General features: G+C 36.6%; 1 protein-coding gene across 3 annotated transcripts in view; it reads right to left on the reverse strand.

The window, feature by feature from the left end:
- The window catches only part of itchb (itchy E3 ubiquitin protein ligase b), a 35305-nt gene extending 15701 nt beyond the window's left edge, over nt 1-19604 (reverse strand). Inside the window, exons 1-14 of one of the 3 annotated variants that reach the window (XM_016231394.1) lie at nt 19030-19604; nt 17756-17846; nt 16343-16484; nt 15994-16118; nt 13419-13553; nt 13286-13331; nt 12901-13070; nt 8905-9100; nt 8620-8715; nt 7238-7412; nt 7080-7143; nt 6667-6751; nt 4417-4545; nt 1402-1474 (exon numbers count right to left, since the gene is read on the reverse strand). In XM_016231394.1, the coding sequence (XP_016086880.1) occupies nt 1402-1474; nt 4417-4545; nt 6667-6751; nt 7080-7143; nt 7238-7412; nt 8620-8715; nt 8905-9100; nt 12901-13070; nt 13286-13331; nt 13419-13553; nt 15994-16118; nt 16343-16484; nt 17756-17825 (1506 nt within the window). In that variant the 5' untranslated portion in view covers nt 17826-17846; nt 19030-19604. Of the gene's footprint in view, nt 1-1401; nt 1475-4416; nt 4546-6666; nt 6752-7079; nt 7144-7237; nt 7413-8619; nt 8716-8904; nt 9101-12900; nt 13077-13285; nt 13332-13418; nt 13554-15993; nt 16119-16342; nt 16485-17755; nt 17847-19029 lie in introns of all 3 variants that reach the window. The other 2 variants (XM_016231393.1, XM_016231392.1) reach the window with 2 other exon arrangements.
- Nucleotides 19605-20720: the final 1116 nt, after the last annotated feature.

Raw genomic sequence — 20720 nt, forward strand, 5'->3', positions numbered from 1 at the left:
GCACGAAATGCGACGACGATGTAAGTGTCATTGCTTTTGTTAGCCTATCCAGTTGAAGCCACTAGATGCGGCGCTGCTACGTTGTTCATTCAATATATTGCGGAAAATGAGAACATCAGTGTGGAGATGTTGTTGTTTACGTCAAAACTGAAACCAAGCCGTTCACACAGAACTCATATTTATCACATTTTCTAGAGGGATGTCTATCACCGCTGCACTCGCATCTCGCACAAGAGAGCGGCATGTTTAGAAAGCCATGTAAAATTAATGTAAGTTCAACTTTTAAAAAACATCAAGACTTTATGGCGGTTTTTCCCCATCCCACTGCATCTCATGTTTTTAAATGAAGACAGTAGCCAACTCTTTGTGATTGCTTTTCGGTCCTTTGTATTAAACTATACATGCATGCATGGTGCTGTTTTTTTTTCTAATTATTTAAGTAACTGGTTTATAAACATTATTTTAAACATTATGCACTTTTTTTTCCCCAAAGATAGTCGTGTTATTTTATTACGCTTTGAAGAAACGTGCATAATATTTTGCTCGATGCGCCCTCTTGTGGCCTCAGGAGAAAAGCCAAAAGCTTTTTTTCCCCCTAACTGAAATTATGCCTTTTAAATTCGAATATAATTCAAATTTTGATCATATTTAAGTAGAAAATTCTAATTTAGTTTTTCAGTCATTTTGACAGCCCTACTTAGTCCATCGGTTAACATCTTGTGAAGCCAAAATCTAAGAAAAAAATCCATCAAAGACGTTTTTAAACTGTAATAATAACAGTAATAATCCATAACAATGCTTCCTCCTGTGGAAAAAGTCCATCTCCTGTTGTCTCTCTAAATCCACACACATATTTGTTTAGAGCTGTTTTGGACAGTAAACGGTGTTTGATCTGTGCAGATTTCTCTCCTGATTGAGAAAAGAAGACTTTTTCACTGGAGAAAACAATATTATGGATAGAGGGCTTGTATTTTAGCCAGAAGTGATGGTTTGAAGTTAAAAACGTCTTAATGATTTATTTGTTTCTTACAAACATGCCGCTTTTGGTTTCTCCAGATGTTAACTGATGGACTGGAGTGGTGTGGATTACTTGTGGATTATTGTGATGTTTTTATCAGCTGTTTGGACTCTCATTCTGACGGCACCCATTCACTGCAGAGCATCCATTGCTGAGACACTGATGCAATGCTACATTTCTCCAAATCTGATGAAGAAACAAACTCACCTACATCTTGGATGGCCTGAGGGTGAGAATATTTTCAGCAAATGCTCATTTTTGGGTGAAATAATCCTTCATAACTGATCTGCCCAACTTCAGATATTTGCTCATTAATACTTCAGTATTTAGGAATCCATAAAAACACAACTGGACCATGAATGCAAACTGAAGGAAATCCTCACCTGACACCAGAATCTGAAGTACTGAACTTTGGCTTTGAAGTCTCGTACGTATGTGATTTGAGGGCCGTTCTCACTGAAGGGAAGGGAAGAGTGAAATTTCATTATACAAACTGAATATAAAGTAAGTCTTTTAAAACGGTTTCATATTTAGTTTGGGACTAAATATAAAGCACCACAGCAAAATATAATCTTAAAAATCACTCAAGTAAAATTGCTTTGCATGCTAATCCTGCCTGGTTACTTCATAAACATGCTCGAACTGTTCACAGAACAGCTGAAACACTCATTCACGTGGTGAAAACCTCTTATTAAAAGTCTTATCTAGACACCCTAAGCTTTTATTCTGATGCTCGTGACGGGTAACACGGAGTACAGATGTTTGTTTGTTGGGAATATTTTGAAATCAGCAGCTCGTCTCACATTCCTCTGACACAGAGGATCGATATGTGCCTTAAAACACTTCATGTGGATCAATACACACATTCTGAGAGAGGTGTGTTTGCGTTCTCTGAGCTGAGTCATCACGGAAGATTATCATCAGTGCAGTTTCACTCCTGAGGCACACAAACCCGTTTTTCCTGTTATGCATGTGATGACTGATGAACACACACCGTCGCCTGAAAGCTTTGTGGTTCTGTAAGCTAAACCAAATTAAGTAAAACAAGAAATCTGTCAGACCAGTCTCAAGGTCATAAATTACATTTAAAATATGATTTATACATAATGATTTCAAAAGCATGTGATTGGTAAAAAGAAAGTTGCACTGCTGCAGATCATAATGCAACAGTGAACGCTGCACTACTGCTAACATCACGCGACCATAAACGCTGTTGCTAACGTCATCAAGCGACCGTGAACGCTGTTGCTAACGTCATCAAGCGACCGTGAACGCTGTTGCTAACATCATCACATGACCATGAACGCTTGTGGTTCTGTAAGCTAAACCAAATTAAGTAAAACAAGAAATCTGTCAGACCAGTCTCAAGGTCATAAATTACATTTAAAATATGATTTATACATAATGATTTCAAAAGCATGTGATTGGTAAAAAGAAAGTTGCACTGCTGCAGATCATAATGCAACAGTGAACGCTGCACTACTGCTAACATCACGCGACCATAAACGCTGTTGCTAACGTCATCAAGCGACCGTGAACGCTGTTGCTAACGTCATCAAGCGACCGTGAACGCTGTTGCTAACGTCATCAAGCGACCGTGAACGCTGTTGCTAACATCATCACATGACCATGAACGCTGTTGCTAACATCATCACGTGACCATGAACGCTGTTGCTAACATCACGTGGCCATGAACGCTGTTGCTAACATCATCACGTGACAATGAACGCTGTTGCGAACATCACGTGGCCATGAATGCTGTTGCTAACATCACGTGGCCATGAACGCTGTTGCTAATGTCATCACGTGGCCATGAACGCTGTTGCTAGTGTCATCACGTGGCCATGAACGCTGTTGCTAACATCACGTGGCCATGAAAGCTGTTGCTAATGTCATCAAGCGACCATGAACGCTGTTGCTAACATCATCACGCGACTATGAACGCTGTTGCTAACGTCATCAAGCGACAGTGAACGCTGTTGCTAACATCATCAAGCAACCGTAAACACTGTTGCTAACATCACGCGACCATGAACGCTGTTGCTAACGTAATCAAGTGAATGCTGTTGCTAACGTCATCAAGTGACCGCGAACATTGTTGTTAAAGGGGTCATATGATGCTGCTAAAAAGAACATTATTTTGTGTATTTGGTGTAATGAAATTTGTTTATGCGGTTTAAGGTTCAAAAAACACATTATTTTCCACATACTGTACATTATTGTTTCTCCTCTATGCCCCGCCTTTCTGAAATGCGTCGATTTTTACAAAGCTCATCGGTCTGAAAAGCAAGGTGTGCTGTGATTGGCCAGCTATCCAGTGTGTTATGATTGGCCGAATACCTCAAGCGTGTGACAGAACTGTTACGCCGCTCACCATACTGTGATGATGCCCTGTCCGGCCGGAGCGACGAGACATAAACATTAAAACCCATTATAAACGAGGCATTTGTTGCATCCAGTGGAGACATAATTACGGATTATAATGATTTATACTGTCTTTTTATGCGTTGCATCGTGTCGCGTAAACATAAAACCATGTCTGCATTTGTGATCGGAGAAATGACAAACAACAAGCACTACTCTACACTGCCCAAAACTCGCGTTTGAATCGTCAGTGGCAAATCCTTTAAATATGAAAACGCACCTACAGTCTGTGAGTCAGAACAGCCGGCATTGTAGTCTACTCTCCCAGGATCAGGAAACAGTCCTCCATAAAATGTGCTGCACACATCTGAATATTTGGGTTGAACAGTTCTGGAACAGTGTTGTAAATACAACTTAACCACTGATTTCTAGTCGTGTCCTCTTTTGGAAGACCAAACAAAGTAGTTTCGCTTTCACAATGAAACACACAGCGTCTTCACGGCATGGCGGCGGCAACAATACTACAGCGAGAATAAAAGTTATGCCTTCTTTCTTTGCGTGAACATTTGGGTGGCATTATGTTAATATTTTCACATAGTGAGGTAGATATGTGGGGGCGTGTTAGAACGAGTCGTTTTAGGTAGGCGTGGCTGACTCTTAACTTTTATAAAGAATATCTCTTTGGATTTGAGACTTTAGTCTTTGCAACTTTACAGATCTTCTTTATGCACCAAGAGCTCATAACACTCCAAAGAGAAAGAAAAAATAGAAATTGCATCATATGACCCCTTTAACATCATCAAGCGACCGTGATCACTGTTGCTAACATCATCAAGCGACCGCGAACGCTGTTGCTAACATCATCACGCGACTATGCACAGTTCTACTAACGTCATAATGGGACCATGAACTTCTCCTGAAATCATAATGCAATGCTGAAAAATGCAGGGAAACCTGACAGTAAGGCATTATCTAAACACATCTGGGTAAAGACTGTCATCTCTAAGTGTATGTGCGGGGGTGTTTGCACTTACAGAGAGGATTTCCCAGACCGTGGGTCGATGTAAGTGGTGGTTCTCCGGGTGTGATCTACAAAGTAAGGGATGCCATCGACTGTAAACCTCATCTCCCAACCTTCCGGCAGTGGCTTCTCATTTAACAAACTGCACAACACAGAAACAGAGCCATGAGCACACTGTAATAAGCATCAGTTTATGAAAAATACCTTTAATGACTCAATGAGCTGGGCAATAATTACTTATTTAAATCAATACTTCATTGCTCCTCACTATTAAATAAGAAATTCCTTTAAACCAAAATATTTTGAATTTAAAGGTGACATGAAAATCTGACTTTTCCAGGTTTTAAGTGCTATAATCAGGTCCCCAATACATCTACCAACCAAGCAAACGTGAAAAAGATTAGCCCAGTAACTTTGTTTTGGTAAGCCTTTTTCTACAAGTGTCTGAGAAAACCAGCGCGTCTGATTTCTCTCCCTTGGTGACGTGGCAAAGGGATTATAATATTTGTTAATAATTATATTATAATATTACCGCCCCTTAATCTGAAAGTTTCCACCCACGGTGCCGTCATTTTGATTTTGCAAGCATTAACGGTGTAGCAGTTCTAATGCCATGGCGAAAGTTTGAGCAAAACATGCTAACTGTTCTGTCGTTGGCTGCACAGACGAGCACAGAACACTGTTTAGAGTCCCAGCCTCAGAGGAGACAAGAGAGCAGTGGATTCATTGATTTATTAACTGTATATTGCTGCTGCCACACAGATCTAAAATAAACAAGAGATTTATTTCCCAGCTGTTTACCTTCACAGACATAACCAACTGTTTTTGCAACTCGTGTGTTTTTAACGTAAACTTGTGTGTGAATTAGGGCTGCATGATAAATCGCATGAGATATTTAACGTGCATCGTGTCAGTAAAGCCATTCTGTAATCAGCGGTAAATCTCCATCACGTGTGTGCTTTCACATTGAGCAGCATTAAAGGGGTCATATGATGCTGCTAAAAAGAACAGTATTTTGTGTATTTGGTGTAATGAAATGTGTTTATGCGGTTTAAGGTTCAAAAAACACATTATTTTCCACATACTGTACATTATTGTTTCTCCTCTATACCCCGCCTTTCTGAAACACGTACATTTTTACAAAACTCATCGGTCTGAAAAGCGAGGTGTGCTGTGATTGGCCAGCTATCCAGTGCGTTGTGATTGGCCAAATACCTCAAGCGTGTGACGGAAATGTTACGCTCCTCACCATATTGTTGATGCCCTGTCCGGCCGGACCGACGAGACAAAGACATGAAAACCCATTATAAACGAGGCATTTGTTACATCCAGTGGGGACATAATTACGGATTATAATGACTTACACTGTCTTTTTACGCGTTGCGTTGCATCGCGCAGCGTAAATATAAAACCAGAAATCTAAATCTAGTCGTGTCCTCTTTTGGAAGACCATGTTTTTGCACAGCTTGTTAGTGAACAACGGCTCTGTGTAGTTAATGCTGCTCCATGTGAAAGCCTACAGGTGATGGAGATTTACCGCTGATTAAAGTACCGACTTTACTGACTAGATGCGCGTTAAATATCGCATACGATTTATCGTGCAGCTCTAGTGTGAATGAGAACTTAGTTTAGTATTCACATGCTGTGACAGCCGCTTTCTGTGTGTGTGCTTCGGATGTGTGCGCTCAGAAAACCGTATATCAGAAGTTTAAACTCATATGGTTTAAAATGCATGATTTCAGCGCGATAAACATGATAATCAGAACCAAAACAGATGTTTTTAGCAGATACGAGCTGTAATGGCGCAGCTCTATTCTGGAAAAGGGGGCGGGGAGCAGCAGCTAATTTGCATTTAAAGAGAAAGGCATGAAAAACTGCGTGTTTCTGCTTCCACTCAAAATAGGCATTTTCAAAATTATATAATAAATGATCTGTGGAGTATTTTGAGCTGAAACTTCACAGACACATTCTGGGGACACCAGATACTTATATTACATATTGTAAAAAGGGGCATAATATGTCTCCTTTAAACAATTTTTTGGATTTGTAAACTTTTTTTTTTTTTTATAATCAAATTTAGAAGTTTTTTTTTTTATGGACACATTCACACCGCAGATGGAAATTACAGGACAACGTCCACAGACCAACAAGAAAAACTTCTCTGAAACAGCTGAAAGTGTAGTGCATTGAAGGTTATAAATGTCCAAAGTGCTTTATTGTTTCTCTCTGTAGAATTTTAGAGGTAAAAGACAGAGGATCTGACCCTTGTGTGCGAGGATCCTCCCACTGCGTCGTTCTGGTGGAGTGATGAACAAAGTAAACTCTGCCATTAGAGTCCGTTCTCTTCTCTGAGAGAGAGACAGAAGGAGACACCAGGAGCAAAGTAAGAAATAATGGAGCCAAGATGTGATTAAGCCGTTGCAAACTTTTACTCAGAGCTATTTTTAACATTTGAGCTATTTTCACCAGCTGGTTTACACTGTGCAACCGGTTCTCATTAGTTAAATTGGGACACTGAAGGATGTACTGGCTAATTTTAGTGTTACTTCGCAGGTGCAGATAATAAGGTTACCAGAACAATAAAAAGTGCACGCTAGTCCAGCATATTACAGATGAGAGTGCAGTTTTACAGCAGTTTCTTTGGTAATGAAAGGAAAGTTTGGCGCTCTGTCTCACCCCATCCGTGTGGCAGAGGTCCCAGCGGGTCAAACTCTTTATTCTGGGTGGCCGAAGCCTGATCCTGCAGTTACAGAATAGCACAAAGGAGAACATTATGGCTAACTGTGTGCATATGTTAAAATATGAAAAGAAATGCATGCATTTAATTTCCTCACCCCGATGATGAATCTTTGGTTGAACTGCTGCATGGCTCCCTGCAGCTGACTGCGCTGGTGCTGCCACTGCTCATAGTTTCGCACCGTCTCCATCGTGGGCTGCTGCCACGTGGTGGTTCTGCTAATGTGGTCCACAAAATACACCCGGCTCATCGGGTCCACACGCCGCTCCCAGCTACGAGAGAGAACCAAAAATATTCATGCATTAACCTTTTCTTCAACGTTTCAAACAATATTGAATAGTATTTAAGAAATGTGTATCTAAGAAATGTCAGAATAAAAATATAAAACAAAGGTAATTGCAACTTTAGATTAGATTTTTTTGCTACATATAAACTCAGTTGCAAAAAAAACGTCAGAACCGTGAGGAAAAAGTCAGAATTGCGAGATATAAACTCACATTTCTAAAAAGTCCAAATTGTGATATACAAACTTGCATTTGCAAAAAAATAAAAATACAAGATATAAACTCAGAATTGAGAAATATAAACTTGCAATAACGAGAAAAAATAAGTCAGAATTGTGAGATGTACTTGCAATTGCAGAGGAAAAAGTCTGAATTACGAGAAAAAAAATCAGAATTGTAAAAAAAGCTGAATTACGAGATCTAAACTCACATTTCTGAGAAGAAATGTCTGAATTGTGAGATGTAAATTTGCAATCGCAAGACAAAAAGTCTGAATTGCGAGATACAATGTTGCAACTACCCGTTTTATCTTTTATTCCATAGCAGAAATAAGCTTCCACAGAAACCAGCCTAATTACAGGCTGATTAGTAGAAATGTTATTCAGGCAGCACACCAACTAGTCAGTCTTGAAAATCTATAGTATTTCAGTTCTAGTACACATCCCTGATCACAGTGCAGAAAAGGAGATCCTTAAAATATAACCTGCATTTTCTTAAAAAAAAATATATATATATTATTTTGTGCTGAAACATGTCCTGGGGTCTGTTCCATAAACCAAGTTTACCAAATAAGCCAGACTTATTTCAGTTAGTCCGACTTATTTTGAACCAAAACATCTGACAATAAGTCAGACTAACTGAAATAAACCTGGCTTATTTGGTAAACTTGTTTTATGAAACAGGCCCCAGGACATGTTCTTGGTTTTGTTAGATTCACTAAAGGTCCTTTGGCAGTTGTTTTATATACTATAATTACCAGAAAAGTGAACATGAAACAGCATCTCTGATAAACGAGATGTGTTAAACCATCAAACCTTCATTAACAGTCCAGACTCTGAACTATTAAGCTGAAATATCCAAACTCCACCATACTGCACTGCACTGACTCAGAGTTACAGTTGAAATCTGGTAAAAGTATGCGTCAACTATGCGTAGGGCGTGTCCAGTAATTCAGTGGTAGAGGAGGGTTTCTTACCCCGCCGGCAGAGGCTCCGGTCTCTCCCACGTCGTCTTCTTTTCCACATGGTCAACATAATACAAACGGCCATTCTGATCGACACGCTGCTCCCAGCTGCACACACACACACACACACACTACAGTTAGGGAGCCAACAATATGGGCACTGATATCAACAGATGGCTGATAAAAAAAATAAAAATTTTCAAACAATATTTACTCAATTAACCAACACATTTTCAAAAACAGAAAGCATGCATTTTCTGTTGACAAGGCGATTTGTAAATTTGGGAAGTGACGTACTGGGGAGGCAGAGGTCCAGTGTTGACCATGCTGGGAATCCTGCTGGGGGCGGGGACTACACTGAGGGACGTCCTTCCAGGCTGCTCCACTGTGGGGGCGGGGCTTGACTCAGAGGCTCCGTCCCCAGTGGGATTCCGAACTGGAGTGTCTGAACGGGACGAATCGCTGCCGTCAGGAAATGAGCCGGTAGAGGAAGCTGCAAAGAGGGGGAAAAACTTCACCACCATTTCTTCATTGCGGTACAATTTTTTTTTCAACAACCAATACAAATGCATACCTTTGTTTTTTTAAGAAATTTGTTTTTTTTTTGTCAGCAAGGCTGCATTAAAACTAGGGGTGCTCCGATTGATCGGCTACCGATCAATATCGGACGATAATCGCTTTGGGATGAGCAAAAGGAAAGGCAGTAGAGCTGACTATTTCTGTCAATAGTAAGTTTGTTATAATGCAAGAAAACTAGTTTAAATGTTTTGCCACTTGCTTGAGCAACTTATATATAAATCTAGAAGTAAATGCAAAAGTAAAAAGCATTGAATAATGTGTTGCTTATATTTATTGTTTTTAAACATGTCTGTAAATGATTGTATTACTGTACTGTGTAAAAAAAAAAGAACTGCATTGCTGAAAAAGCATTTTCAGTGACAATGTTTGGATTTGAAATCAAAATAATGGATAAATGTTGTGTTAGTGATTGGAGTATCACTATAAACAGTTATAAATTATAAAAAGATCGTATTGGTGATCAGTATCGGCAGATACTGCTTTTCTGTGATCGCCGATCGGCCTCAAAAATCGGAGCACCCCTAATAAATATATTATTTTCAAATAATTATTCTGCCTTTGGCGTGAAATATGGCTCAGACATTTGATACTCAGCTTCATATTTCAGTTAGCTTAAATGTTTCTACAAACAGATTAGCAGCTTTCAATTAAGTGACAGTATTGCAAAAAAATCTAAGCATCTATGAAAAAAGCATCTCTAATGGTCCCACAGCTTTTAATGAAATTATGTTCTCAATCCTCACTGTTCCTGGATCTTCAGTAGCATCTCGTGATCAACTGTTTCCCCCGAACACATACTGAGAGGAAAAACACAACTCTCCGTGGAGAATTAGAGGAGAGATGAACACGACCGGTCACTGTGAGACCACTGAACACACAAAGACAAAATACTGTTCCCTGATCAGACCGAGTGCTGAAGAAGTGACAGTCCAGAGAGATTCCACACCTTAGCACAAGCCTAAACCTACAGCATCTACCTGTAGTCTGAAAAAACACCAAATAAACAAACATTCTGAAGAACTGAGGTTTTTAAGATTCAGCACAATCAACCTTTTTGAATGATCAAAGCTTAAAGTCTAAAAAAACAACGTAAATAAATAAATAAAATAAAAAGGTTTCTGTTGAAAAGTAAATAAAATGAAAAATATTTTTAAAATGTAAAGAAAGAGAGACAGAAAGAAAATAAATTGTTTTTGAGAATCTTAAGATTCACCAATCAGTGTCTAAAAGTCTGAAGAACCACAAAAATAAAAATACATAATATTAAATACAAATTAAAATATATATATTTTAAATTTCAAGTAAATAAATAAATATAAACAAACAAACAAATAAATTTTTTTTTAAAAAAATAATAAAAAAATAAATGCCTTTTCTGTTGAAGAAGAACTGATTTATCTTTCAGTCAACCTCTTTGAAAGTTCAATGTTTAAAGTCAACATGAAAATGTACATTCCAAACCAGGCCGGTCAATGAGGAGTAAGTTTGTTATAATGCAAGAAAACTAGTTTAAATGTTTTGCCACTTGCTTGAGCAACTTATATATAAATCTAGAAGTAAATGCAAAAGTAAAAAGCATTGAATAATGTGCTGCTTATATTTATTGTGTTTAAACATGTCTGTGAACGATTGTATTACTTTACGGTGTAAAAAAAAAAAACTGCATTGCTGAAAAAGCATTTTCAGTGACAATGTTTGGATTTGAAATCAAAATAATGGATAAATGTTGTGTTAGTGATTGGAGTATCACTATAAACAGTTATAAATTATAAAAAGATCGTATTGGTGATCAGTATCGGCAGATACTGCTTTTCTGTGATCGTCCCCCCATTTTCTAAAATGAAATTCAGGCCCTGAATAAATGTCTAAAAATCCTGATTGGAGTATAACTATAAATACTTATAAATGATAAAAAGAAGGCTTTAAAAAAAATCGGTATCGGTGATCGGTATCGGCAGATACAGCTTTCTGTGATCGGTCTCAAAAATCCTGATCGGAGCACCCCTATTAGATACATAATTATTTCCCCCCATTTTCAACGTTGGGGAATAAAATCCGGCACGGATTCATACTGTGCGATATATATCGTCTGTGATAATATCGTAATTGTTGTTTTAACGATGTGCGATTTTACATTATTGAGTATTTTGCCAAAACCATTCAAAACATCCCTACAGAGCGCACGCACACATTACGTGAAGTCTAGACTAGTGTGCGCATTTAGTGTTTTCTTTCACTGCATGATTCAGTCTATTAAAATGCATTTAGAATGATCACAAATTCAAGACATGATGGCAGAAAATGTATATATTTATACCCCTTCATATAGTTATTCAATTTCACAAGAAGAGTGCCGTTTTTCTCCAAAAATTACCATGATTACAAATGTGACATTGAATTCAATAAACAATAAGTTAATTAAGAGACTTACGTTTTAGACACCATATTGTTCTTCATGAACCGCAGGATTGCATTTAATAAAGATTTCAATGCAAAAGGAAAGGCAGTAGAGCTGACTATTTCTGTCAATAGTAAGTTTGTTATAATGCAAGAAAACTAGTTTAAATGTTTTGCCACTTGCTTGAGCAACTTATATATAAATCTAGAAGTAAATGCAAAAGTAAAAAGCATTGAATAATGTGCTGCTTATATTTATTGTGTTTAAACATGTCTGTGAACGATTGTATTACTTTACGGTGAAAAAAAAAAAACTGCATTGCTGAAAAAGCATTTTCAGTGACAATGTTTGGATTTGAAATCAACATAATGGATAAATGTTGTGTTTGTGGTAAACACGGATCAGTAGCGGACTCCTGTGTGAAAGCTGCTTCTCCTCTCACAAGAGTCACCTAAGAGAGGAATTCCCCCCATTTTCTAAAATGAAATTCAGGCCCTGAATAAATGTCTAAAAATCCTGATTGGAGTATAACTATAAATACTTATAAATGATAAAAAGAAGGCTTTAAAAAAAATCGGTATCGGTGATCGGTATCGGCAGATACAGCTTTCTGTGATCGGCCTCAAATTCTGATCGGAGCACCCCTAATTAAAACTGATCAAAATTGACAGTAAAGACACTTATAATGTTACTAAAAATTATATTTCAAATAAACACAGTCCTTTTAAATCAGTCTATTCATCAGTGAATCCTGAAAAATAAAATGCATCACGGTTTCCACAAAACTATGAAGCAGCACAACTGTTTTCAACATTGATAATAATCAGAAATGTTTCTTGAGCAGCAAATCAGCATATTATACTGATTTCTGAAGATCATGTGACACTGAAGACTGGAGTAATAATGCTGAAAATTCAGCTTTGATCACAGAAATAAATTACATTTTAACAGATTTTCACATAGAAAACAGTTCTTTTGACTTGTAATAATATTTCACAAAATTACTATTTTTACTGTATTTTTGATCAAGTAAATGCACCCCTGGTGAGAATTCTTTCAGAAACAGTAGTGTGTTTACATGATAGTACAACTTAATGTTAACAAAAAATGCATTAATTAGTTACAAATTCTGTTAATAGGCCATAAAAGATTCACTATCAGCTGATGCTGGCCAAAAATCTACCAATAAATAAGTCTGGATAATTTTGGCTTTTTTTACCTTCTTTTTGACTTTATCCGACATATTTCAACATAAAACAGCAGAGCATTAAACATCTAAACGCTATAATCGATTATGTCCGTGTGTCCGGTCTCACCTGGGGAAGATGTGGGTCTGTGTGGGGTCGGCGGGGGAGGTCGCGAGGGTCGCGGGGGTCTCTGGGGTCGCGACCCTCTGGATGACACCGAAGGAGAGTCCATTCCGTTCACGCGGCCGTTAGGGGCCAACGGCTGATCCTGAGCATCTGTGACCGATGGAGATGGATCTCTGCTTCTCCACAAAAACACAAGACATCAGACTCAGAAGCTTAGTTGGAAATCACATATGTAAAATGATTAGAGACATGTGACATTCCCCAACCAATCATAGGTTCCCTTCATCTCTGATCCAATCAAACTACCATCAGCACAATAACAACTTAAGAAACTGTATGTGCTAAAATGTCTTCATTTACACTTGCACTTTGACTATTCTGAAGATACCTTCTGCTCGAGTCTTCATGAATCTCAGATTCCCCATTTAAAGTATCTGGAAAACAATAACATCAGTTATTTGTGGTCTTTTTGGCATAAAATATTAAGTAGCACTGTTATTCAAACAACTAGAGCGACTGACTCTGGTTGTTGGCCTCGGCCGACTGGAACATTTCGGGATCCACCTGCAGACCGTCCAAACACACGGAGAGATCACCGATGTTGTCCGACTGATCTCTGTCTGCGCACAGCTGCAGCGTCTGCACCACCTCACAGACTGAAAGAGACATTATTAAAATGGCACTCAACTTCATTACAACTGCTGAAAACACAGAGTAAATGCAGAAAAATTATATATATATATATATATTAGAGCACGACCAATCTTCGTTTAGCCGATATTATCGGCCAATATGAATTTTTTTTTTTTACAGAAGATATAACGGAGATAAAATGTTTGAAATGGTGTAATTACTTAGTTTGTGCTCCATTGTTTGCTACTGGTGACCTGAATGAAACGCTTTAAAGATTAAGTCTATCGAAAACCATTGAAACTTTGAATGGCCATATCTCCGTAACGGCACGGCGAATCCGCACCAAATTCGGGGGATCCCTTCAGCTCGAATCGAGAATCGAGAGTACGTCTAGAGGCCCGCTTTTGAATGAGACCACCCTGGCGTCGATAGCCCCCGGGGTTTGGGAGTTAGGGGTGGTTAAATTCGCAATCCGGCGCCGACCGATCTGGCGATGCCGGGGGGCTACCGACACACGGAGGGTGGCCTTCGAGAGGGCTCCTCGAGCTGAAGGGATCCCCCGAATTTGGTGGAGATCGCGAGATAGTGACACCAGTCAACACTTTCACTTCAGTAAGGAGGTCTCTTGTTCAGGCAGCAGCATTCAAGCGTGGTCTTATTTGACCGTAAGTGCCCTGCGAAGTGGACTTCACATGATATTCCGCAATGATTCCAGTTCTAAGGGAACGTACACGTTACATTCAAAGGGCATTAAAGTGCGCGAGACGTGAATTTATATTTATTTACAGAGGTATATTATGTTACACTTCACACTTCTCTAATAAGTTTCCTCTGTGTGTGAAGACAGTAGCGCAAATCCGTGAAAGAATGTTCCGAAATGAAATAAACGTCAACGGAATAAAGTTGAATGGAATTGAATTGAATTAAAGTTGAATAAACTTCCAACTTTACTGTTCAGTGCACGGATGTCAGACTCATTTTGGATAATAAAGTTTATTGTTAAATTGTTAAATGCCCTGCCTCCAACATTACATATCTTTGTCATGTCATTATAAGTGTTTGATCACCACATTTGAGTGATCATTGCAAAAAAAATATATATATATATATTCTGTTTATGTATATACTGTATACTAATATATAGTACCAGTCAAATGTTTGGACACACGAACGGGAAAGTGTCCAAACTTTTGACTGGTACTATACTATAATATATACAAAGAATATCGGCCGATATATCGATATCGGCCTTTCTTTACTCACCAATATCGGTATCGGTCCCAAAAAACCCATATCGGTCAAGCTCTAATATATATAAATGTATAGTTTTTTCAATCTAAAATAAATTATTGAATGATTTATTTTGTATATAATTGATATTTTTAATTTGTTTAATTAAAATATGTATATATTATAGATATTTAACATAATACATATTATACAATAATATTAATTTATATTATATAATATAAAATACATTTATATTTTTAAATTAAAATTATTGAATGATTCATGAATTATATTTATATGTGTTATAATTACATTATAAATATTCCACAATTATAGAAATGTACATTGTATCATATAAATTATATATTCTGTAATATTAATATATTTTATTTATTTATGTCATAGCTGGTAAACATGATAACTTTTGTCATAATATGTGAAAGAGTAAATTCAGAAAAATCGATGAAACATTACTTACATAATTATATGTATATTTTTTTTATTAATTTTTGAATGATTTATTTTTAAAATAATTTGTTTTAGTTTTAATTCAAATATATCTAGATTTTATATTTAAATTATGAAAATTAAATCTAATCACTTATATTATACAATTTAATTTAAATGATAAAATACAAATTATAACATATATAATATCAATATTTTTTATTTAGATTTATATTAAAAACCTTGTCTTTCTAATATTATAACTCCTGTTGGAGCTGGTAAACATGGTAACTTTTGCATGTTACATAAAAACAGTAAATGCAGAAAAATAAATGAAACATTTTTTAATTTAAATTCAATTTTAAATTATTTCTTTTACATTTTTTATACATTTTTAATTCAAATGTATAAATATATTTTTAGATTTATATAACAAATGACAACAATATAATATCATAATTAATATATTTTACAATTATATAATTTAACATTACATGATACAATCACTTACTAATCTAGCCCAATATTATAACTCCTGTCAGAGCTAGTAAACATGGTATTTTTTGTATGATATGTGCACGGAGTATTCCGATAACAAAAATATGTATACTTTTTATAACTCAAAAAATAAAAAATAGAGAAAGAAGTAATTTTTGCTTTATAAAAACAAAACAGAAGGACTCTAGTGATCAACATTATGCAACAAACCCTGCTAATAGAGGCAGACTTGTGCTGTGTTCTTTAATGTGGTTACTGTGGTTAAAGCAGCAGAGCATAAACACTCACTCTTCATGTCATGTGTTTTGAGCATCTCGCTGACGTCGAGCATGGCCACGCCCAGCAGAATATCCGACTTCAGCGTCTGGTGACTCCAAACACGGAAGATCAGCTTGCTGAACGGAGTCACGATCCTGACGGATAAACAGCACAAACACACACTCAACTCGGCAAACACACCAATTATAGAGTCTATAGTGAGTTCTGACGTCATCGCCACTGACTGTTTAACAACCCCTTCACGTCAGGAGGACAAAAGCAGTTTAATAGAGAATTGAGCCGCATGACAATGTGCATCAGGAACTGGTCGAGCCTGTGCGAGATCACAAATACAGGCCTGAAATCAAGGCAAACTCACACAGTGATCGGCTGCTTCCATTTGGGCGAGTGTGTGTTGTTGCATTTCTCCGTCTTTTTGGACTGGCCGTCCACACACACCTCCACGTACGGACTCGGGCCGAACCAGTTCTTCTTGCTGTCCTTGAGTTTGGCCGAGATCACTGCAAACAGGAAGAACAAACGGTCAAAACAACACTGCTGGGCCCATGCTGACTTCTGATGGATCTTTCACTGAACATTACCACAGAAAAGCAGGTTGTGTTGAGGGAAGTACAGGTTAAAATGCTTTTCTCTTTAAAAATGAAAATACACTGTATTGAAAAATAATGTGCATGAAATATGCACAAATTTGCATATTATTACAAAAGTGATTGTACAGAAAATGTCAATTTTTTGCTTTAATGTGATAAATTACTAATTATCGAGCTCTTTTATCAGTTTTTTTATTCCAAATTCTCTTAAAACTAGTAAAAGTATCAAAAACATTTTTGTTCATTGAAATATGGCTGAAATCAAATCAAACATTAGATGAAAAACTCAATTTAAATCAGACTTGCTGCCTTTGCAACTAACTGAAATAAGTGTAAGCACTAAAATTAGAAATAAATTAAAAAACGAAATGAGTGACATGAAAAACTAAATAGAAATGAAATAAATCAAACCCAAAACAAAAATTAATTAAAAAAAAAACAAAAAGCAAATAAACGACTACAAAATTAAACAAAAATTAAAAAGAAAATGGAAAATATTAAATGAAAGCTAATTTAGAATATTAATAAAAATGTTAAAAGCATATAAATAATAAAATAAAATAACACTGGTCTGTAGCTATTAAGAAACATGAAATATTATGTTCACCATATGAGCAAAATATCGCTTCAAGACCAATTTTGAAACAATTAAGATGAAATAAAATCTTAAAAATAAAATATTTATATTTACTTTAGATGATTTTTGGTTGGTCCAAATTGCACAATCCTACTAAATGAAATGAATGTTGTTCAGTAGTTTAGTGTTTCACGCCATTCAGCACAAGCACAGAAAGAAAATGTTAATATATCAGAACTTTTAGGAAGTTTACTAACTTTCTATATTTTATTATTAACAGTCATGCACAAATAACACACACTTCTTGAAGATAATTTCCTTAGTTTGGAGATCACTGCTGAATTAAAGCAAAAAACAAGCTCTGTGTAGTGCGTTCCTATGTGTATTTTTTGGCCTTTTATTCTATTTTATTAGCAATAATCGAGACTGGGGAAAACTGGGACCTGTGCACCTCGGCTCCTTTAATGCTCTGCGACACCATCAGAATTGAAATATTAGCATTTATTAATGTGGCAGAACATCAAAGTCCGGTGATCAGATGGTTGTGTATGAGGAAGAATGTCACATCAGATAAAATCACAGGTGGAAACATATGCAAACGTACCCACGATCTGCAGCTGCGCTTTCATAGGGAGGCCATTAGCAGGGCCTGCTTTAGCAACACTGCAGGCCATGACACAGGGCTACACTCAGACCTGCAAGCACAAAAAAACAAAACACACACAACAACACATTAACATTCTGCTGGTATTAATAATGCACTAAGTTTGTGCATTTTCACCACATTATAGCTGCATGGCAAAAGCAACATGCAGTTCTGCTTGTTGATATCCAAAATAAATCTGCTGATATAGATCTGATGACATGAATCTTACAAAAAATAAATAAATACAAATGTAGCAACTATTTCATCCTGAAAAGAGCTCATTAGACTTAGACTAAGTTTATAGCAGTGTGCTATAAATATAAACATTTTATTACGCAAAATCAGAATTTGCAATTTTTGAGAAATCACAGGTATTTTGTAAGCAATATGCATAAATTAACAACCCTAAAAAGTAACTTCAAAGACATCTTAATATCTCTTAATTTCCAGGAAAATATACACTACCAGTCAACGGTTTGATGTCTGTACGATTTTTTTATGTGTTTGAAAGAAGGCTCTTATTCTCACCATTTATTTGATTATAATTACAGTAAAAATAGTAAAGTTGTGAAATATTTTTACAATTTAAAATAACAGTTTTCTATGTGAATATCTGTTCAACTGTAATTTATTCCTGTGATGTAAAGCTGTATTTTCAGCATCATTACTTCTTCAGCGTCAGACGATCTTCAGAAATCATTCTAATATGCTGGTTTCAAGAAACATTTCTGATTATTATCAATGTTGAAAACAGTTGTGCTGCCCAATATTTTTGTGGAAACTGTGATGCATGGTGTTTTAGGATATTTTGATGAATAGAACGTTCAGAAGAACCGCATTTATTTGAAATAGAAATCTTTTGTAACATTCTAAATGTCTTTACTGGCACTTTTGATCAATTTTATGTGTCCTTGCTATAAAAAAAAAAGTTTAGATTTTTTCCCCAATATTTTAAAATATTTAAAAAGTATTAAATATTGGTCAGCCTCTATTTTTTATATTTATATAATATAGATTTATTATCATTCAGAGGAACCATCGTTTTTATTGTCGCAAATATTTAATGCACGAAGTAAAAACAGTAAAAATCTAGTTAAAAAGTTTCCAAATAAACTAGGTCAGATTGGATGACTATGACAAGACAATAAAAAATTATGCAATTTTTCCAAGAAATGCCTGACTTATCCGGCATGACAGAGGAACTGAAACTCAGGGAAACAAATCGAGCTCACCATATTCCAGAGCTGAAAACCACAGTAAATGATGAAACTAGACAATCCACATTGAGTTCAATATCCTTTGAGAGGAGAAAAAATGAGATCGTGCTCTCATAGCCATGAAAGTGTTGTCAGCTTTCTCCGTTTGCTGCTGTAAAGAGATCCCAGATTACTGACGCTGGGCTCCTCCAGTTACGTCACAATCAAACCGAGACGCTCCGAGCGAGATCTGAATAAACTTTCACTTGAGCTGATCTCTGGGTTAATTATTCATCGCTGATCGTGTATCGGGCCACAATAACAGCCCAGAGGAAACACCGACACAGACAAAGACAAAAAAACACCAGCTAAAGCTTTTTAAATGGCACTGATAAGCTTCCAGGTTAGAGATTACGACAGACGTGTTCCTTCATAATCGAAATGTCACTCAGCCAGAGAGAGAATCCGCAGACTTAAACCAAAGACGAGTCAAAAGATGGGAGTTTCTTTCTGCTTCTGCCTGATATTTCCTCCGCGTCGTCTTCACCATCAACACTTCCTGCTGTCAGTTTAACGTTCAGTGACTACGAGTTAATCATTGAAGAGCAAACACCCTTTCAGAACGTCAATCTGTTTGTTTGAGATACGCAACATAACAACAACTCCCGACCCGACCAATGGCGTGAGTTAGGGGGCGGGGCTATCTGTCAGATGGAGGGAGTGTTTGTGGCGATAAAATAAACAAAAGATCTAACAGGAAAACCCAAGTCTTATCTAGTGACTGGTATATCAGAGAGATTAACCACCTAGCAACCACTCACAACACCCTAGCAACCCTCATAATCCAAAAACTGCTTTTAAAAACTCAACAATACTCATTACAAAAGAGTACTGCTGAAGTACAGTGACTGTAATATCATAGCACTTTTATTTAACGCATGGCTGTCTGGAATATTTGATTGTGACGGCATTTTATAACCAAATCTACTCACAATTATTTTGGTAATCGATTAATCTGTCGATTATTTACTTGATTCATCAGGTAAGCTTGGCAAATTTTACTTCTATATATAAGGTCCCTGTCTTCCACTATACCTAATGTGTGTTTTGTCCATAGAAATGTATTATTTACTACTGTAAAGTGATGTGATCTGATTACTTGTCGATTACTTTAATTATTAATGATTATTTGTGGCTGCCCTAATCAAATCAACACTTAAGTTCTGCAAAGAAAGCAATGATATGTCATTGTCATATGGTATCATGTTCAAAAGAGATTACTCTCCACACTTTTAGGTACTTTTTTGTTAGTAACTACCAACCAGTGTTGGGGAAAGTTACTTTTAAAAGTAATGTATTACAATATTGCGTTACTCCATAAAAAGTAACTAACTGCGATACTTAGTTACTTTTTATGGAAAGTAGTGCATTACGTTACTTTTGTGTTACTTCGTGTCACCTGGGCTGGGCTTGCTTATTTGTTATTTTAATAACAAAAACACATAAGCTATATTTTTGGCAGCTGTAAAGGCCCTTTCACACCAAAAGTGAAATTAATAATAAGCCTCCGGCTGAAGGAAGTGCCTCATTTTCTCTCAACACGGGGACAGAAGAGGTGTTAGTCAATAAATGGGAAAACAAAGTAAGTTGCATATTGTTTGAAAAAGTAAACTTGAATTTAAAAGTAATGCATTACTTTGCTAGTTACTTGAAAAAGTAATCTGATT

The sequence above is a fragment of the Sinocyclocheilus grahami genome, unplaced genomic scaffold (genome assembly GCF_001515645.1).
Source record: "Sinocyclocheilus grahami isolate Dianchi unplaced genomic scaffold, SAMN03320097.WGS_v1.1 scaffold389.1, whole genome shotgun sequence".
Taxonomy (NCBI): Eukaryota; Metazoa; Chordata; class Actinopteri; order Cypriniformes; family Cyprinidae; genus Sinocyclocheilus; species Sinocyclocheilus grahami.